General features: G+C 41.8%; 6 protein-coding genes across 8 annotated transcripts; 4 read left to right on the top strand and 2 right to left on the bottom strand.

The window, feature by feature from the left end:
- The first annotated feature begins 395 nt into the window (after positions 1–395).
- LOC113211917 (uncharacterized) lies at positions 396–1,847 on the top strand. 3 transcript variants are annotated; one of them, XM_052270899.1, is made up of 6 exons: positions 396–459; positions 558–676; positions 767–983; positions 1,103–1,259; positions 1,373–1,601; positions 1,681–1,847. In XM_052270899.1, the coding sequence occupies exons 2-6, from the start codon at positions 576–578 to the stop codon at positions 1,838–1,840; spliced, it is 864 nt and encodes a 287-aa protein (XP_052126859.1). In that variant the 5' UTR covers positions 396–459; positions 558–575; the 3' UTR covers positions 1,841–1,847. The 3 variants fall into 3 exon arrangements, with proteins under 3 accessions (XP_052126859.1, XP_052126860.1, XP_052126858.1); XM_052270900.1 differs by having other exon boundaries at positions 752–983; positions 1,406–1,601; XM_052270898.1 differs by having other exon boundaries at positions 752–983.
- Positions 1,848–1,972: 125 nt separating this feature from the next.
- Positions 1,973–6,173, bottom strand: LOC113211915 (poly(A) RNA polymerase, mitochondrial). The gene is made up of 11 exons (XM_026430447.2): positions 5,762–6,173; positions 5,266–5,460; positions 5,014–5,167; positions 4,839–4,943; positions 4,701–4,763; positions 4,548–4,622; positions 4,202–4,465; positions 3,916–4,129; positions 3,631–3,839; positions 3,235–3,543; positions 1,973–3,155 (listed from the first exon to the last, which is right to left on the bottom strand). Exons 2-11 carry the CDS (start codon positions 5,449–5,451, stop codon positions 3,079–3,081), a joined length of 1,656 nt encoding a protein of 551 aa, XP_026286232.1. The 5' UTR covers positions 5,452–5,460; positions 5,762–6,173; the 3' UTR covers positions 1,973–3,078.
- Positions 6,174–6,320: 147 nt separating this feature from the next.
- Positions 6,321–9,252, top strand: LOC113211914 (EH domain-containing protein 1). Its single transcript, XM_026430446.2, has 7 exons — positions 6,321–6,511; positions 6,827–7,603; positions 7,683–7,791; positions 7,868–8,032; positions 8,119–8,272; positions 8,360–8,530; positions 8,620–9,252. The coding sequence occupies exons 1-7, from the start codon at positions 6,336–6,338 to the stop codon at positions 8,844–8,846; spliced, it is 1,779 nt and encodes a 592-aa protein (XP_026286231.1). The 5' UTR covers positions 6,321–6,335; the 3' UTR covers positions 8,847–9,252.
- Positions 9,253–9,388: 136 nt separating this feature from the next.
- On the bottom strand, positions 9,389–16,643 carry LOC113211912 (exosome complex exonuclease RRP44). Its single transcript, XM_026430445.2, has 18 exons — positions 16,477–16,643; positions 16,016–16,186; positions 15,611–15,768; positions 15,329–15,531; positions 14,972–15,201; positions 14,762–14,891; positions 14,531–14,679; positions 14,320–14,457; positions 14,094–14,240; positions 11,481–11,597; positions 11,282–11,402; positions 10,938–11,196; positions 10,611–10,854; positions 10,317–10,537; positions 10,070–10,238; positions 9,827–9,988; positions 9,617–9,739; positions 9,389–9,541 (listed from the first exon to the last, which is right to left on the bottom strand). Exons 1-18 carry the CDS (start codon positions 16,528–16,530, stop codon positions 9,428–9,430), a joined length of 2,910 nt encoding a protein of 969 aa, XP_026286230.2. The 5' UTR covers positions 16,531–16,643; the 3' UTR covers positions 9,389–9,427.
- On the top strand, positions 11,987–14,099 carry LOC113211916 (uncharacterized). The gene is made up of 7 exons (XM_026430448.2): positions 11,987–12,395; positions 12,499–12,636; positions 12,782–12,945; positions 13,023–13,141; positions 13,216–13,431; positions 13,511–13,759; positions 13,850–14,099. The coding sequence occupies exons 1-7, from the start codon at positions 11,995–11,997 to the stop codon at positions 14,045–14,047; spliced, it is 1,485 nt and encodes a 494-aa protein (XP_026286233.1). The 5' UTR covers positions 11,987–11,994; the 3' UTR covers positions 14,048–14,099.
- Positions 16,644–16,730: 87 nt separating the features above from the next.
- LOC113211918 (histone deacetylase complex subunit SAP18) lies at positions 16,731–17,909 on the top strand. The gene is made up of 4 exons (XM_026430454.2): positions 16,731–16,982; positions 17,162–17,268; positions 17,351–17,551; positions 17,621–17,909. The coding sequence occupies exons 1-4, from the start codon at positions 16,902–16,904 to the stop codon at positions 17,727–17,729; spliced, it is 498 nt and encodes a 165-aa protein (XP_026286239.1). The 5' UTR covers positions 16,731–16,901; the 3' UTR covers positions 17,730–17,909.
- Positions 17,910–18,626: the final 717 nt, after the last annotated feature.

Raw genomic sequence — 18,626 nt, 5'->3', positions numbered from 1 at the left:
CCCCCCCCGGCCCCCGCAGAGGACCGTCACTGCCTTCCTCGCCGCGACATAGAGGCGTGCACTCTTACGCCACCGGGAGAAAACGCCCCACTCGGGAGCAACATGATGTCATCTCCGAGAGGCGTGCTGCGTCCGTGTGGCACTCGGCGGCCCTAGGAAAGCAAGCGCTTCAGCGAGACAATACGACAATGTGCCACTGTGGCGCGGCGGCCGAGGCGGCGGCCAGCGCGCGTGACGGTGCGGGCACGCACGCGGGCACGCGCGCACGGCCGGGCCCCCCGCGGAGGTGGCGGGGGCGTGCGGTACCGCGGCGGCCGACCCCCCTCTTCGGAACCGCCCTGTCTAACCCGGCCTGCCTGGCCTACACTATATAGCGAGGTGTCCCGCCCCCCGGAGTGCAGTGAGTGCGTGTCGAGTGCAGAGCGAGCAACCCCTTGGAGAACACACAGTCCCCGCTAAGTAAGTGCAGTGAGCACCACGGCCCGCCCGGGGAGCCCGTCCTTGGTCGGTCCTCCTGAGGATTTACTAACGCACGCCTGCCCTCCGTCACCCTGCAGCCAGCCCCCCGCACCACCATGTCCCCGATGTGCCGCTCGCCCGCGCTCCTGGCTGCGCTGGTCCTGGCCGCCGCGCTGCCCGCCGCCCTCGCCGTGCCCAAGAAGTACGACTCCTCCGGGTAAGTGTCTAGCGGCCCGTAGCCCTGGCGCCCGTCGCCCTTCCCAAGGAGTGAGTGACGGTTCACTGTTTGCAGTGGCTTCCTACCTAGCCCCGTGAGCTACTACCAGCAGTCGGGAGACCAGCTGGCCATGGAGTCGGCCGACCAGGTCCCGGAGGGCAGCAACCCCTCGCCGGCCACCCCGGCGCCCAACGCGGGCGCGGGGCCGGCGGGCCGCTCCGAGGACACGGCCGTGGCGGCGTCCGCCGACGGCAGGCCACAGGAGCCCAGGTTCGGCTTCGTCGGCTACAGCGCCAACGGCGTGCAGGTAAACACACCCTTGCGGACAACGCCCTGAGGCCGCGCCGGCCCCGCCACTGCAGCCACGCAGATCGAACACGTACACTGTTGGGTCCACAGAGCCAGCTCTATGTTCCGTCTGCCCAGGACCCGACCTACGGCACGGCGGCCGGGCCGTACGGCGCGTTGCGCCTGGACCTGGGCGGCGTGCTCCTGGGCGCGCTCATCGGCCTGGGCGCCTCCCTGGTGCTGCCCAAGCTCATCCACGGCCTGGCCGCGCACCCGCACGACGGCTACAAACGCAGTGAGTCTCACCGCCCGCCGTATCGGCCATCGGCCCTCCCCTCGCGAACTGCTGCGACATGACGGTCGATGTCGCACGTTCGACACCCATCTCGCACTGCGTTGTGTTCGCAGAGATCGGGCCGCGCTCAGATGACGATGTTGCAGGCGAGGTGGAGGGGGACGGCGTGATGGCCAGCCTGAGCCACATCCTGAGCCGCGTGGACTCGGCCCTCGCCGAGCAGAACATCGACTCGACGGCGTGCCTGCAAAGGGCCGTGTGCTCCTACGTGCAGTCCTCAGCCGCGCGCTCCGCCTCGGGGGAGGCCAGCGGCGTCGAGTCCGTCGTCGACACGGCCACCAAGTGAGTCCTGCTGAGTCCTCCCTTACGATGGGGCACTGAGGCAGGCCGTGGCATAACGCGCCCCCTTTTCTCTGCACAGGAACTCGCTCGTCGGATACATGCTGGAGGGTTCGAGTTTCAAACAGGCCGTAGACACCGGCAGGAAAGGGGGCAACTGTTCGAAGGTGTACTACAAGTGTCCCGTCAACAAGGACAGCTTGGCAGCAGGAATCAAGAGCTTAATTTCTGTTGCAGCATGAACGCCTTGAACTTTATGTAACTTAAGTACAAATATAGTTTTGACCTTACACCCAATGGAGGAATAAACTTTGTTAATAAAAAAGGAAACGTTTCAGTTTTATCCACAGCAACCACAAAATAATGCATAGAAGTACAAGGATTGATCATATAATTCAATACAAACCAGAAGTAACAAGTGTACAAGCACTATGGCCTCGCAATAGCTAATTAATAATAAAATAGGATATATTAACAAAGCAATATACAACCAGTCTTCTAACAGAGTCACTACCTCTTTCAGTGATAGGTCTTGCCTATGCATCAGATATGAGAGAAATAAAACAACAGTAAAATTTAGCATCAGCTATACATATGACAGGAGCAAGACCGATATAATTATAATGGCTGATACCTAGAAATAATTGGTTCTCTCACAGCTGAGGCAAAGAGAGGACATAAAAGAATACAATAGTACCTTTTAGTGTCTAATACATGAGTATTGGGGGAAAAAGATGCAATAACAAAAATGATTGAACCAATAGACAAGTAAACATGACTGAATATGTTTAAGGGTTCTTTGACAGTCTAATGATTATTCATACAAAATACAAGGGGCTCTTCTAAAAATAGTTGTCACAATAAAGATTATGAAAATAAATTTCATATCCAAATAAGTTGATTTAAAATATTATTTAGTTCATTGCAAATAAAAACTTGAGGGAATAATTAAGTACAATCAAATTAAAACATGAAAAAAAAATCCTGATAAAAACATATAGCAGAAAAAAGTTCTGACATGCGAGTGTGAATTACAGGATGTGCTAATATATGAGCAGCTGTAATGACATAACATACATACATACAGGTACACACACACTCACATTATTATTATTATTTGAGATACATAGAGAAAACAAAACACAAGAACAAAAGTAAATCAGTTGCAGTTAATAGTTCATTCAATTTAAAAACAAATCAATCAGAGAACTTGGAGGTTTATGAGCATTGTTAACCCTTACAACTAAAGGAAATTCATGTAACAAGCTGCCATGCTAAGGTACAATAGGCTATAGATACCAACTACCTACCAACTTTTCTTGGCTTAAACCCAGATTCTGACATGTCTCAACACCAACACACACTATCAAATTAAAATAAGCAATTAAAAAATTATTTTGAAATTTTAAGAGAAGGGCTATAAATTGGAAGCATGCAAAGGGGCTTCATCCACATTATTTGACAAATCAATGAGATACCTTCAACACCATTTTGATAAAATATCACAGGCATCCTGACACATCATTTGGAACACTTCCAATACTGTCAGGTTGACCTCTGTGGAAAGAAAATGCAAATAAATTTGAGTAGTAATATTGAATGCAAGCAAGTAAAATTTTAGAAGGCAAGCACTTACTTTCTGCAGCATTGTTATTCAGTTCAAAAGGCTCTTGCACAATGACAGGAAGATTGCAATTCATCTTTGGTACATTTTCCCCACTTCGAAGGGAAACTAAATATGAATGCAATGGCTCAGTAGTTGAAATGATTTCATATGGAGGACAGAACATAGAGCGTTTCAACTCTGGTCCCAACATAGAAATAATGTCTTCGTCAAAATTAAAATTTTTATAAAAGTTACAGAATCCTTTCACTAGGTTTTCAACTGATAAATGATTCGAGGATGGCGAAAATGTGAAGTCTTTTGGGTATCCACATTCAAACCCTGAAAAGCAATCAATAAAACCATTACATACTGATAAATCAAAAGTCGTTACAGTTTTTGAAATATCACAACTATAGTAATTAATACCTCCAATTGTAACCTTTTCAAAGGGAAATGACTCCCTTAGTTTGCTTAGGGTGGGTAGGATAGGCTCAGCAATCCTTTGCAAGAACATAATGACCATTATGTTCAAAACGTACGATGTGAAATATTTGCTAATGTCATGGTATCTATAAACCATGTCTGTTATAAGAAGCATAAGCAGCCTGAGCCGTTTATCTATTTGCAAATATGATCTGAGAAGGAAAAAAGGGTTTAAATATTTGCTTGATCTAGTTTATAACATCGAAACAAATAAGTATATACAATTACTTCAAGAGAAGTGTATTTTGGTGTCTGAATCCATTCACAAATGTGACCACACAGTTCATTTGAGAATCAGAGTGCATAAATGTAACCATTTCTTGCACATCCCAATCACGTACATTTTCACAATGTCCACAGTTGCTAATTGTCTCAAAGACAATTTTACGGATTTGAGTTTGGATATGTTTAGTCTCATTTGTTGGTTGGTAATAATTATTTCCTAGAAGACAGAACCAAATAAAACTTTGCCCACAGTTAGGAATTGATTGAGATACAAAAAATGATGACAAACCAGAGTCAAAGAACATGTAAATAGCAGTATTTGGATGTGCCATTCCTAAGAGGCGTATGCCAAATGGAATTACATTACAGTTGGGAAATTGTGAACCCATCTCTTGTTTTAGATGCTCACACGCCATTTCCTCCCGGCTAAAATCTTCCATTTGCACTTTCAATGTCTTTGAATCTAACTCATTCATAGTAGCATACAAGCTCCTTTTAGAACCAAGCATTTCAAGGAGACTGTTGGGTTGGGAAAGAACTTCTTTGTCAGCAGCTGGAAAAACAGATATTAGTTACCACCACTGGCAAGTCTCACTGCTTTTGTTCATAAAATGTCAATGATATTGTTATCACACCTGAGAGTTCAAACCCTTGATCAAATTTGCGTCTGATGTGATAACTAAGACCAGTATGATCTTTGTCATTTGAACCTGTATAAAATTGTTAACTTATTAAGACAAATTGTTTCTTGGATATTAACAGATAAAATTGTAGTTTTTAAAATTTACTTGGTTTCCTCCAGTTTGAGCCATTACTTGGATTGTGTCTTGGACTAGATGATCCATTTAGGACTGAAAAGTAGAAGGATAAAAAATATAGTGGTGGTGGACATTGATCAATAACTCCTATAATTAGGAATATCTTACCAATCCGATTTCGCTCTTGAATCTGTGATTTCTGGGTATTTGGAGTAACATTATTCCGTTCATGTAAATCAATATTTGTAAATTTTGGAATAAGGTTGTCAACCGCTGAAAAGAAGACATTTGATAATGATAGCTAGTTGATTGAAAACTTTTAAGATGAAAAAGCTGGCCATACCTTTGATGGTAGGGGTATAAGTTGGTTCCTTTTTGGAACCAAAATGGGGCATCAAACTATTGGCAGCAGCAATATCTTTTCTTGTTATTCCTTGGGCATTATTATCAGAGTGAGGCAGGGGTTTTTCCCAAGAAAGAGGCTGTCTCCAGTTACTCTGTGACAGTGAAAATATAGATCATACATTTAGACATGATTTAAACAATGACTGCAAAAAACTACTTAAATTCATACTGAGAGGACTGCAAAACTTACATTTTGGAAGGTTCTACTTTTAATGTACACATCCTTTTCTAGATCATGGTGCTTATTGCTTGAGTCTAAGCCGATTTCGGACGAAAAGTTACCAGTCCTTTTGTCAGCTGTTCTGTATAGAGGTGTTTTCTTAACATATCTGTTTTCTGAATCATGGTCTTTATCTGGTCTTGATTTGTAATTCATGTTTAGGACCTGAAAAGTTATTTCTCGTGGAAGCCATCACCCTGCCCAGTACACTGTCAATTATTTGTAACAAGCAGAAATTGACAGTGCAACTTAGTGGCAAAAGTTGATAAACTAGTCATTGTGTAAATGCAACCACCAATCGACATATATAGTTAGTGCAAACACAAACAATAGTTGAGATTTGAACAGCTCTGAGTACAAAGGTCCAACCGCCAAAGGCACGAATGAGGAAGTTGTCTGTCAAACAAAAATCTCGACTACCCGTAATAAAAGTTTACTGTTCGTCAATTCAGATAATAAGCCTTACCTTTTCGATGTCTGTTTGTGGTGAATTTTTAATGGCTTTTAATAAATGCTGTTATCACAGCATTTTGGCATGACGACGGCTGCAACTAGGTTATTTTATCCACTGTGCAAAATCCTCGCTTTTTAAGCTTGGTAAAAATGCACAAGAGTATATCGACGATTAACACAATTTCCTTGCCATATTTGCGCAATTAATAATTAAGTCATGATCAAGCAATCAGTTCCAGCTGCTATGCAGTGCGGTACATCGCAACTTGTTTTGTTCCAGAGTTGATGTTTATATCTGTTGGTACACTTCTTCATTCCCGTCTCCTGGTTCCGCTCCTCGCCTTTCCCTGCTCCTTTCACAAGCTTTAATCTCTTCAAATATCGTCCGGTTTTAACATTCTGAAATGTGTCACTGATAGTTTAACAGCACAGTTTACAGAGCTGTCTCAACTTATTTTTCGTTCATCCTATAACAATGACGTGATTCATTAGTCCATTCCCATTCGTTCATTTAGGTTCATTCATTGTTTAAAACCACGCGCTCTTCGTTAACAATTGACATGCGTTGACCGGAAGTAAGGTTCATAATGGGGGCTGTGACCCGAAAAGCTTCTGCTTGTGATTTTACAGCCGCCGCCACAGCAGCCAGCAGCAACTACGCAAAGAAAACAACTTCTCAACGTTTTGGGAAGATGATTTACCGACATCTACTGGTCAACTTACGTCCGCAACTAAGGCTTGCAAACAGCCGATATTTCACCAAGTAAGTACGATCCGTAGCTTTTATTTTCACGCGACCGGCACCAAGGTGTTGGTCTAGGTTATTAAGTTTAAAGGCTCCGATGAAAAGTCACATCAGTTGGATGTGGGTGGAATTCCCACTGCATTTGTCCGCCTATCTTGCTGCTATAGACATATCCCTCTAACATCAATGCATGCAATCATGTATTTCTTTTTGTAATCCTCTCTGCATCTTCAAGATTGTCTTTGTTGGTAGTGCCCTTCTAACTTATTTTCTGTGGTTTCACTAATTCTGCAATGTTGTCACCTGTGCTTTTGGATTATTTCTTTTTTCCAGATGGTTCCAAAGTAGTTCGGAATATACAAGCATATCAGAAGGACTGAAGAAAATCTATGACAGCAAACTTTTGCCTCTAGAGGAGAAGTATCTATTCCATGATTTCCATGGACCTAAACTTAATGCCCCTGATTTTGAGGCAAAACCCATTGTCCTGCTTATGGGACAATATTCTACAGGCAAAACAACATTCATCCGTTTTCTTTTGGAAAGGGATTTTCCAGGAATGTCAATTGGCCCAGAGCCCACAACAGACAAATTCATTGTATTAATGAAGGGTGAACGTGAAGGAGTAATACCTGGCAATGCTTTAGTTGTTGACTCTTCAAGACAATTCAATCAATTGTCGAAATTTGGAAATCCATTTTTGAAGCGTTTTCAATGTTCTCTTGTTCCTTCACCTGTTTTATCAGGTATGACTTTGATAGATACACCAGGCATCCTCTCTGGTGAAAAGCAAAGGGTTGACCGTGGTTATGACTTTAGTGGTGTCCTTGAGTGGTTTGCTGGTAGAGTTGACCGAATCATTCTCCTGTTTGATGCTCATAAATTGGACATATCTGATGAGTTTAAACGCTCACTTAAGGCATTACATGGCCATGAAGACAAAATTCGCATTCTATTAAATAAAGCAGACAAAATCAATCACCAACAACTCATGAGAGTTTATGGGGCTCTTATGTGGTCTCTTGGAAAAGTATTTACCACTCCTGAGGTATCACGGGTATATGTTGGATCATTCTGGGACAATCCTCTTGAAAATGATATGAACCGGAAGTAAGTAATTTTAATCTATTAGGGTAGATAATGATAATCTAAAAATAATGATTTAAGTACGGAGCAATTTTTTTTTTAGACTGTTTGATGATGAAAAAGAAGATCTATTTAGAGACCTGCGGTCTCTACCAGAATATGCTGAATTGCGAAAGCTCAATGACTTGAGTAAACGAGCACGTCTTGCCAAGGTACTGAAGGACATTTTGTCAATCATTACCTCTCAAATAATTCCTCTCATTTTGAGGCTCATAATACCTTTTGCAGGTTCATGCCTACATTATTGGTGCTTTAGCCAAGGAAATGCCTAGGATATTTGGGAAAGATTCTAAAAAAAAAGAACTCATTAATAATTTGCCCAAAATATTTGAACAACTTCAGTGGTCACTAAAAATTGCACCAGGTGACTTCCCTGATATTAGATTTATGCAGGTACTCCAGCTTTTGAGTAAATTTACCTTATGATGAATTTTAAATTGCCGCATTTCAGTGATGCAATTTTTCAAAATTACTTACAGGAACAATTGGAATTGCATGACTTTGGCAAGTTTGAATTGCTGGATGAAGAACTCATTAGAACAGTAGACGACATGTTGGCTACAGATATCACTCGTATCATGTCTCTCATGCCAGTTCAAGAAGAGAAGTTTGCCAGTTCAGACACTGTATCAGGTGGGATGTAGAATGAATAGTTTACAGTACCACCTTTTAAGGAAATGTGTCAAACACTTTAACTCCCAATATTGAACTTTTAATCAGGTGGAGCTTTTGAAAATGTAGATGACCGTGAAAGCCCATTTGGCTTTGGACGTAATGAAGGAGCCCTGGCAGGCCATGGCGATTTAGAATGGATTGTTGCCAAGAGCAAACCAAAGTATGATGAATTGTTCAATACTCTAGAGCAAGTGGGAGGTAAACTTACAAGATCTGGTAAGTATTTTCTATTCCTATTTTGAAGCTTTTTATCTTTCTAATTACTCTCATTGGTTTTGTTTAAAAACCGTCAATGCATTTTTCAGCTGCTAAAGAAGAATTATTAAAATCTAAACTTCCCAATTCAGTTTTAAGCCGCATTTGGCATTTAGCCGATATTGATAGAGATGGTCTACTGGATGCGGATGAGTTTGCATTGGCTATGCATTTGGTTAAGGTGAAAGTAGATGGCCATGACATCCCACAACAGCTTCCTGATCATTTGGTTCCTCCATCAAAACGACAATCACAAAGAAAAGCATCATTTGCCTGAAAATCATTACTATTTAAATAAATTAGGAGCACTGTCATTCAATCCTAAATCACCATATTGTAAGTTTCCACTGACTTTCAAATGTTCCTTCCTAATTGTTAAAATGTTCTGATTAGAGGGCTTGTCCTTCTACTCTAATACCTCAATTCTGTGATGGTTGATTAATCTGCTAAGGTTTTATAATACAAAGGACAGAGTTACAAGCTTGTACATAATAATGTTGAGGAGTATGGTAAATGTAACAACAAATTTTCAGAAATATGAGCTTCTGAATCAAGTTTTTCCCCAGCAAAACACTAGCGCATAGGGCCAAGGAATCTGTTAAAAAGCTATCACCCAAGTATAATGTCCTACATGAGTTGATAGCTCGTCATCTGTGATTTAATAAATTTTTAAGTAATTTTAATGCTGTTTTTCTCTTCATTGTTTTGAGCTCATTTTCTAATCACAATAAGAAGGGAAACAAGTAATTAAGTTAAAAACAGAAAGTAAGGAAAAGTGTGATCACAAGTCTCACACAATACAAGTGCTCAATTCTAGAGTTCGTTCAATGATAATTATAAATTTTATTATTAATAAAATTACTTAGATTTCTTTTGTCTCTTAGGAGGTGGAGCTACGTCCTTTACCTCATCTACATCCATTGCTTCAACTTGTTGTGACCCTGCTTGAGATGGGACACTAAACTCTGGAATCTGCAATTATAAGTAGTTTATTGATTATTGTCTGAGCACACCATGACAGTTTATTGCCTGTTTAGCAAAGCTTACCTCAGGTTTTACAAGCAGGAGCATGAGCTTTTCATGTTGCACATTTCTGCGGTCTAAGCTTAGCTGAACTGTGACTGGATCAAACACTCTGAATTTAATTGATCCGTGACTCTGACTTTGTTCCTAGAAAAAAATATTTGATTATTTTATTCCACAATAACAGTTTATTTTATAGGACACATATTTTTAGAAAGCAAGAGTTCCCATTACCTCTTCATTATATGTGAAATTAACTTTGGCAATCTGTCCCTTAGGTGGTGCAAGATAAAGAGTACCTTCAAGACCATATTTAGGAATAAGGATTTGAAGTGCATTTTTACGAACATATAAAACATATCCTTGTTCATCTTGAACTCTGTTTCGAAAGAATAGCTGAAATAGAAACAAATGGATTATAGTCAGTTTAACATACCATAACAAACTATGAAGTCCCAAATTATTGCTGAGCCTTACATGAGTATGGAGGTTTACTGAAGCCCGACCTGCATACTGAGCCATTCTGTTTCGGTAATTCAAATTATGACACAGGGAATGACTTTTACGCTTATCTAGCAGTTCAGGATATGTTGAGTCAGCTCCAATACAGGCAGCCAAAAGTCGATGCACAATAATGTCCGCATACCTTTAAATAATTATAATGATAAATGGCAGAATTTGTGTTGAAAACTAGAAGTACAACTAGTATAAAATATATTCTTACCGTCTAATAGGTGAGGTGAAATGAGTGTAAATAGGACAAGCCAGGCCATAATGGAAAAATTCATCCTTCTGTAGCATTCCACTAGCAAAATACACAGCTTGCATCATACAACGTGTTGCCATGATTCGCAACATGGTATTGAAGTAGGGATTGTCAGACTTCACAGCTTTGTCCAAGGATTCCGCCAGATCCTTTCCAGATTCCACATTAATCTCAAAACCCTGTGGGCTCAAAAACATTAAAACAGGAATTCCTTAAAAGAATAGAAATTATGGTAGTAAGAGTAATACATACTTGCAGGTGACCCGCTTTCACAAGAGGTTCAAAGTTGGTAGGAGGAGGCTGTGGATGTCTCCTAAGCATTGCACACTCAGGGAATTCTTCAACAATTTTTTGAGCAACTGAAATATTGGCTAACAACATGAACTCCTCGACCATTGAATTTGTTTCAAGCATCTTCTTTGCTACTACCTCTATGGGATCATGTGTTTCACTATCAACTTGGAATCGAATCTCAGGTGAGGCTAAAACAAGAGCACTAAACCATTTGATTGTGATAAATGGGCCATGAGAAAAATAAATTGTATATTAGAATCAAATTTTATCACGTCAAAAACTTACCCATTTTCTATTCTTCTCTTTTTAAGAATCTTAGCTAAGGAATTCAATCCCCTTAGCGATTTAACAACATCATCATTTAGTGTCTTATCATCAATCCTAGCTTGGGCTTCGCCGTAAGTCAAAGCTGCTTTTGAACAAATTACACTTTTGTGAAATTTGGTATTGACTATTGTGGCATCCTTTGTCAACTCCCAAATGCAGGAGAATGCAAACCGTTCTTCATTGCCCCTCAATGAGCACAAATTGGAACTCAGTAGTTCTGTTCAAAAAGAAGGATTCAGTTAGAGAAAAGTGTCAATTAAAAAGAAGTATGTTGAAACAGAACTAGACTGTACTTAGCTTACCAGGGACCATGTCAATTCTTTTGTCTACCAAGTAAACTGTTGTGGCTCGTAGAGCAGCCTCCTTGTCCAAAGCATTACCAGGTCGGATGAAATGTGAGACATCAGCGATGTGAACACCCACCTAAGATACATGACAAAAATGACAATGACAAAAAGGGACCTCACAAGAACAGGTAAATTTCGGGAAGACGATAGCAACCTCATAGTTGCCGTTCTCGAGTTCCCTGCAGTGCAAGGCGTCGTCGATGTCGGTGCAGCCGGGGGGGTCTACCGAACATATGGTGATGTTCCGCAGATCCACGCGCCTCTCCAGGTCCTGGAAAAAGCCAAAATATAGTGATAAAAAATAATTATGGACAAAAGTAATATTATTGTAAAAAAGACACAAAAAAAACGTTGTTGTGTCTGCTGGTAAGTTGATGTGTGTTCCAGAAATGTCACACCATTATTGTTTTAAGAAAAAATTACAAGAAACATAAGAGTCTTACAAACTATAATAAAACCCAAAATGAGCAAAGTGCCCTGCGCTGTGCATTGTTGTGGTCGCGGGGAGTACTGGTGGAGTGGGCGGCCCCGCCAGCCCCACCCGCGGTCCCTTCCACTCCACTCTCATGGACACCACGGGCCGGACCGGGCCGACACGGCCCGCGGGGGCGGCTCAGCCTTGGGGCGGGGGGCGGCACTAGCGTGGGCGAGGGGCGGTGGAGAACAACATGGACCACGGCACGTCACCACCGAGCGGGCCGAGCACGAGCAGCAGTGCAGCGGCCGCGGGGACGCCCCCGCCCCCGGGCGCCGGCCACCACCAGCCCCCGCCGCTACTGGATAAGATCCTGAGCCGAGTACGGCTGCGGGTGCTGGGGCGGGCGCGTGCTGGCTCCGGGGTCTCCGGGGCCTCCGGGGCCTCCGGGGCCTCCGGGGCCGGCCGCCGAGGAAGCGAGGGTAGCGTGCCGCTCCGGACCAGAGGTGCGGGCGCGGGGGCGGGCGGCGGAACTGAGCAGGAGTCCGGAGAGGAGCCACCAGCGCCCCGCAGGACCGCTTCGGAGGCCGCGGCCGTATCGCCCGGTGCCACCGACAGCGACAGCGTCCTCAGCACCGCGTCCTCCGGCTGCCTGTGAGTCCCGTGCCTTAAGGGTGGTCACTTGGGCCCAACCCACACCAGTAAGGGGAAGCAGCAGCAGCAGCAGCAGCAGCACGCCTGAGTCGACATGTTCCAGGTTTACCGATCCGTTGGAAAGCGCGGAACGCAAGTTCAAGGTGAAAGATCTGGGGCCATTCTGCGAACAGCTGGACCGACTGTTGGATTACATACATTCTACAAAAGACCTGTACAACCTCATTTACAACTACCCCAGGTACAGTCCTTGCGTAAAAAGTAAATAAAAAAAAAAAAACACCAAAAAAACAACCATAATCCAACAACACCACAAAAAATAAATAACAATAAAAAACAACAAGAAAAGAGCAATCTGACATGGATGTCTCTCTCCCGGTATACAGCAAGCTGCAGAGTTCACTAGACTCCAAGGCACTTGAACTGCGTACTCTATACCTAGAAGCAAGAGCTGCTCGCCTCCGAATCCAGCAAGTGAAAAATCAAAGAAAAGCAGTGCGAAAAGAATGCAATACGGTGGAAAAAACACTTGTGAAACTAAAGGAAGAGGGTGAGTGAAAGAGTAACCCAATAGGCTGCCCTTACAACAAAATTTGATGATGACAGCAATTTTTTTCAAACCAACAGAAGTTAAAGAGATGGAAAACTATATTTCTTTATACGACAAAACCTTGCTGTCTCGCTGGGAAAAAATTAAAAGTTCTAATCAGCAAGATGTGATTGAGAGTTTTATGCATGATATAAAGGTAAGCCACTTTTCAATAGCTTCTAAAATCAAGACTCTTGGCAGACCCTTGAACATTCATCCTTCTTTTCAAAGGGGAAGCAGAAAGCTCTCGATTATTTGCACACCCTGGCTTCCAATAAGCTCAATCAGCTGCGCAACCATCCAGTACAGCTACCAGCAGTTGAAGAATCCAAACCAGTGAGCCTTGCTCTGAGGCGGTTGTCAGCCAATGGTGGAACCCGCTTACAGCGATGGAGGAACAAGCATCATGAAAAACCAGTCAGAGTACCAGTAACAAACAACACTCAGGTGGAAAAAATCTGATGACAAAATAATTACCCTTAATCCCCATGGAAGAAAGGTGGTCATTGTTTTCTATTGCCAACAGGAAACAAATCAGTCTCTGCCTATCGTGCCCCTAGCAACGTTGCCCTTCAGCTTAAATCTGGCACCAGCTTTTACAGGGGAGACCAGCAGTGAAGGCTCCAGCAGGACATCTTCTCCAAGCACTTTTGGGTCTGCGAGCAGCAGCCTGATCCCCAACAATACGTCAGCCATACCAAACATACAGAGGCAAAACAATCTTAACACCAGTCCACCAACTCCTAACACACCAGAACGCAGATCGATCTTGCAGGTACAAACAAAAATTCATTGTGGTTAGAAGACACAAAATTTAACACATTTTTAGTTCTACAGTACATTTAATAGATGTTTCATATTTTAGGCCTTGTTTAGTGATATTCAGCATCCTGGAACACATGATAATCTGCCAATAAATGCTATTATGCCCCGATTGGTTGCTGCATCTTCAGCAGCAGCAAGAATAGGAGTTGGAGTGGCAGAAAACCAGAATGGAAATAGTCTAACTCCACCTCAAAATAACAATGATATTGAGCTGTACACAATGGACGATCCATCTTAGCTTGTGAGTGAATACTTGTTAAGGCTTGCAGAGAAAATATACTTACCGCATCTGTAATCACCCACGGCAATTTTGGAAGAAAGCTGAGAACTTGTTCTGAGAATTTACTGTGGGGCACATCATGTTCCAGCAAGAGGACTTCATTTTCTGTATTCTTGTCGCCAATATTCCCGAGAGCCCGGACAAAGTGGCCCTTCAAAGTATGAAAACATTTTAGTTAGACCAAGTCATTTGCATTTATTAACCAATATTCAAATTAAAGAAAACCCTACCAAGGGGTATCTTGACGTCCTTGGCCAGGAGTCAATAGCTACTATGATGCGCTGGGACTTTAAAGTTTCAGCCTGTCTTGTTTCAATACGAATCTTGGAAATTTTGCGCTCTGCAGGCATGAATAAATGTCGAATACTCTGTAAAACCATACCTGGTGGTTAAAGTCATGACACTAAATTTTCCTATTAGATATTTATTACTGTTTCTCACATTTTTGTCTTGACTCGGTTGCAGGATCCCACAGTACTGCCTCCATTTCCGCCTGATGATTCCCACAACCTTGCCTGTAGGTTCTCTTTCCACCTTCTTAGCCTTCTGTTTTTCTTTCTCCATTTTTGCTTCATCATCCAATATGTCTCCTGAACATGAAAAGAGAGCAAGTTAGTACTAGACATAAATGCGATTGGTTAAAGTAATTGTTCATGTGCAAAATAATTGAACCTGGATCTTCTTCAGCATCTTCCAACACAATATCACTCGGGGCAACCCATTCACTTTCTGGCAAGAGTTCTAAGGCTACTGTGTCACCATCTACCGCCCTGTTCAAGCCAGCATGTCCTTGGACCAGAATCTAAAAAATCAAATGTTAAAGATATCATCCGAATGTAAAGAGATAAAATCTTTGAGCAGATACTTTAAAATGATACCTACAAACTTTTCATAACCTTCCACATTCACTGATCCTTCGAGGAAATTTTCTCGGGAGGCAAGGAATGTGCCTTGTAGAAGTTTACCAGCTTTTATACCATCTTGGATTTCTTTAGGAGATAGATGAAGTGGAAATAAGGGTTCTTTTGAATTGCCTTCCAAAACAAAATTTCTCTTTGACAACTTGTCGAGTAAGGCAGGGGCATTCTCCAAAGAGCTTACATAGTCATGCACTGTGACATAAAAAACAAACAAATGCAATATAGATGAATTTCCTTCAGGACATAATAATTTACAACTATATGAAAAAAAAAACAACAAAAAAACAAAAAACAAAAACAGTGATAAATATGTGCCAACCAGAGCAAGAGATGAGTCCTTCGTCCTTGGCTTTTTGACGGTTTGCAGCATCATCAGTAAGAAGAACAATGCTCACATGCTTATTCTTTCCCTTTGGCTGACTAGGTGCAAGGTGTGAGGCATACCATGCAGTTGCAACTCGAATTGCTCTGTCATTTCTGTCATTGACAGATTCTCCAGCTTTACGCTCAACATAAGTATCTCTGCACATCAACATTAGTAATTAGTAGTTTCTACGAATCTACGTTCAGTTTAATACATTAAAAACACTGATTTTCTTACTTGTGATGCTCATTTACAAAGACATAAAATTTTCTATCAGGATTAGAGATGATATCTTTTAAACGCCGATAAACTGGAGAACTACGATGTTTTACTTCTTCTAGAACTGTTTGTAAAATAATTACATTTTCAAAACTGTTTTCTTCCAGTACATCAATCTAGAAACAAACAATAATTTTAGTTGTAGGTGAAAGTGGATTTACTATCAAAACACTGCAAGTGTATGGGTGACGCTAGCATGGAAAGAACGCTGGAGCGCCAACGTTAACAGGGTGAGAAGGTAGTAGCAGAGCTCACTAGCATTCTTTAAACACTAGCCAGCTAATTACATTCGCACTGTTGCAATTGAGAATCTCTCTTTGAGAATTGTACAACATGAAACCATCATGAAACCACATCAAGTACCTGATCCAATACAATATTGGTGTCCAGCACCAAGTAGTGAGGGAATGAGAAGAGACTGGAACTATGATCTAGATCCTTTTCAAGAGTCTTTTCTCTTTCTTTCATAGAACATGTCTTGCACAGAACTGAGCCACACCATATGTCATCACGGAGGTAGTGTTCTCGAACAATCTGCGTAACAAAGTAAATATAACTAAATCAAATGTTTAGGGTTTTAACTTGAGAAACAGTATGACTCCACAAAGTCATACGAGGACGAAATAGGAGGTCCAGGAAGATTAAGTACTTTTCAAAAATTCACAAATCTTGCCAACCATTCGAATAAATAGGACGGGATCATCACATAAACACTTAACAAGCCAAGAAAATTCAAAATGTTTACATTTTGAGACCCATCATAACCTACGGCGAGGCGTCTCCACCTCTCTCCGGTGACAAGTCACTAAAAAAGTTCACTATACCTTCAAAATATTTCCCCGTTTTGTCTTCTTTAAAAAAGTTTTTGTGGTCAACATTTTGTCGTTGAACTGAGAGAACAGAAATTGTAGAGTTCAGGTATATTGTTCTTGTTTCCCATGCGGTGTTGTGTGTCTACTCTACCGCCACACTACGCCACGCCACGCCACAACCTGCTACTCTTGTAGAAATTTTTCATGCCTTGTGCAATTTTGTTGTGTTGTGTTCTGCCCTTTTTTCCATACTTACATCAGCAGCAGCGGTGCGGTGGTGGGTGGTAAACAACGCAAGTTAGAATAGAAATGCCAGTTATTTCCTGATCAACTGAGGGATCTATTTGAGCAGTTCGTTGTGTCATTTGACGACCGAGCAACAAGCTCACTCTCATTATTTCCCAGTACCTTTTTCTTGTGGAAAACTCAACTTCTTTATGGTCATGGCCGGGCTCGCTGTGGAGTCGTACATCATCGACAAACCGGAGGGCGGCGAGAAGCCCGTTGACAGGGAAAAGGTAACAACTATTAGATTATTCTTGTGTTAATGACTATAGTTCAGTGATCTTGTCGAGTCTGTTCTATCAACCAGTTGACAAAGCGAGTTGCATTCGGTCGTTGTGTGTTAAATGCCTGATATGTAGAAGTAGGGTTATGATGTTCTCAGTTAAACTGCATGCTTTTGCTGTTTGCACAGACCTGCCCTCTCTTGCTCCGCGTTTTCTGCCGCACGGGCCGACACAACTCCCCCGAAGACTATGTCCGAGGAAATGTGCCAGCCAACGAATCGCAGATCTACACTTGGTGCGCATGTCTTGTCTATGTTCTGAACGCTGTCTCTGATTTCAGAGGCGAAGACCACTTTCTTAATTTTGCTCTGTTGCAGGATGGACGCTACACTCAGAGAGATCACAAGTTTAATGAAAGAAGTCAATCCAGATGCACGCAAGAAGGGAACTGTCTTTGACTTCAGTCTTGTTGCTCCCAATATGGGTCCAGGACCTGTGAGCTTCCGCATGCGCCACATTGGCACCACTACATCTGGTGTAAAAGGGACAGATGACAATAAAACCCTAACTAATTGCAGGCAGGTTTCAGTTTAATGTTTAACTTTATTCAATCTGTATCTCTATCAATCTAATGTATTGTATTATAGATTCCAGATTGGTGATTACATGGACATCTCTATCACAAGCCCAATGAGAGCACCCATGGATAGAGAAAGAGGACCAATTCGCAGAGGAGGTCCTAGAGGTCCATACTGATCGAGTTCTGAAAATTATTAACTTCAATTTTAATGTTTAGGATAAAACTCATTTTGTATATCTCCATTCCTTCAATTGTTGTAGAGTAGATAGCAAAGAGTCATTGATTTAAGATTTCTTTTCCATATTCTTGTGTGTGAGGGTGATATATTTTAAATAACAACTCTACCTTTGACAGTATTTATTGTTTTATTATTTTTATTTTCTTTGTACTAAGTGGATCCTTTTCTGACAGTAGTATCAATCGAGATAATTATGGCTTGTTCATATCCACAGTTGGAATAACACTTTACTGGTTGTTTCACATTTAATCCTCAAATACAATAAGAGTATTGCATAAAATTGTTCTATTAATAAGTACATGAGTAGATGAGGATTGGAAGGGTGAAACTCTACCGTTTGTTGTAACAATTTTAAACAGAGAGAAAGACAGGTACCGAAAAGCCTACCTTAGAGCAGTGTTGGCAAAACGTGTGCTAAGACTAGGACATTTTTCTAAAATTTTATACAAACATTAACAACAATTTTCAACAACTAGATGAAAGTTTCTGACCTCAAGTCAGTCCTCAATCAAACATGGTACTCACAAATTCTCAGTTCTGGCTTTGATGCCTCAGTGCCTTTAAAATTAAGCAGTGTAATACCACTTATCTTAACGCTTAATTTATTTAACACTACCTGCTCATTACGTGCTGTATACTTAGTTCAACCAAGGCTACCTAACAGGATTTTTAAAAAATGTAATATGTTCCCTGAAAATGTCTAGCTCCATTAGACATTCCAGTGTCCTTCCCTTCAAGCAATTTACATCCGCTAAAAGAAAACACAAGGGAAGATTGTTAATGTACCACATTGTAAGAACAGGCACAACCTATTTAAAAAGTCTTTTAAAATATT

The sequence above is a fragment of the Frankliniella occidentalis genome, unplaced genomic scaffold (assembly GCF_000697945.3).
Source record: "Frankliniella occidentalis isolate FOCC.00 unplaced genomic scaffold, Focc_3.1 Scaffold143, whole genome shotgun sequence".
Taxonomy (NCBI): domain Eukaryota; kingdom Metazoa; phylum Arthropoda; class Insecta; order Thysanoptera; family Thripidae; genus Frankliniella; species Frankliniella occidentalis.
This window is presented reverse-complemented; position numbering and strand designations above follow the sequence as displayed.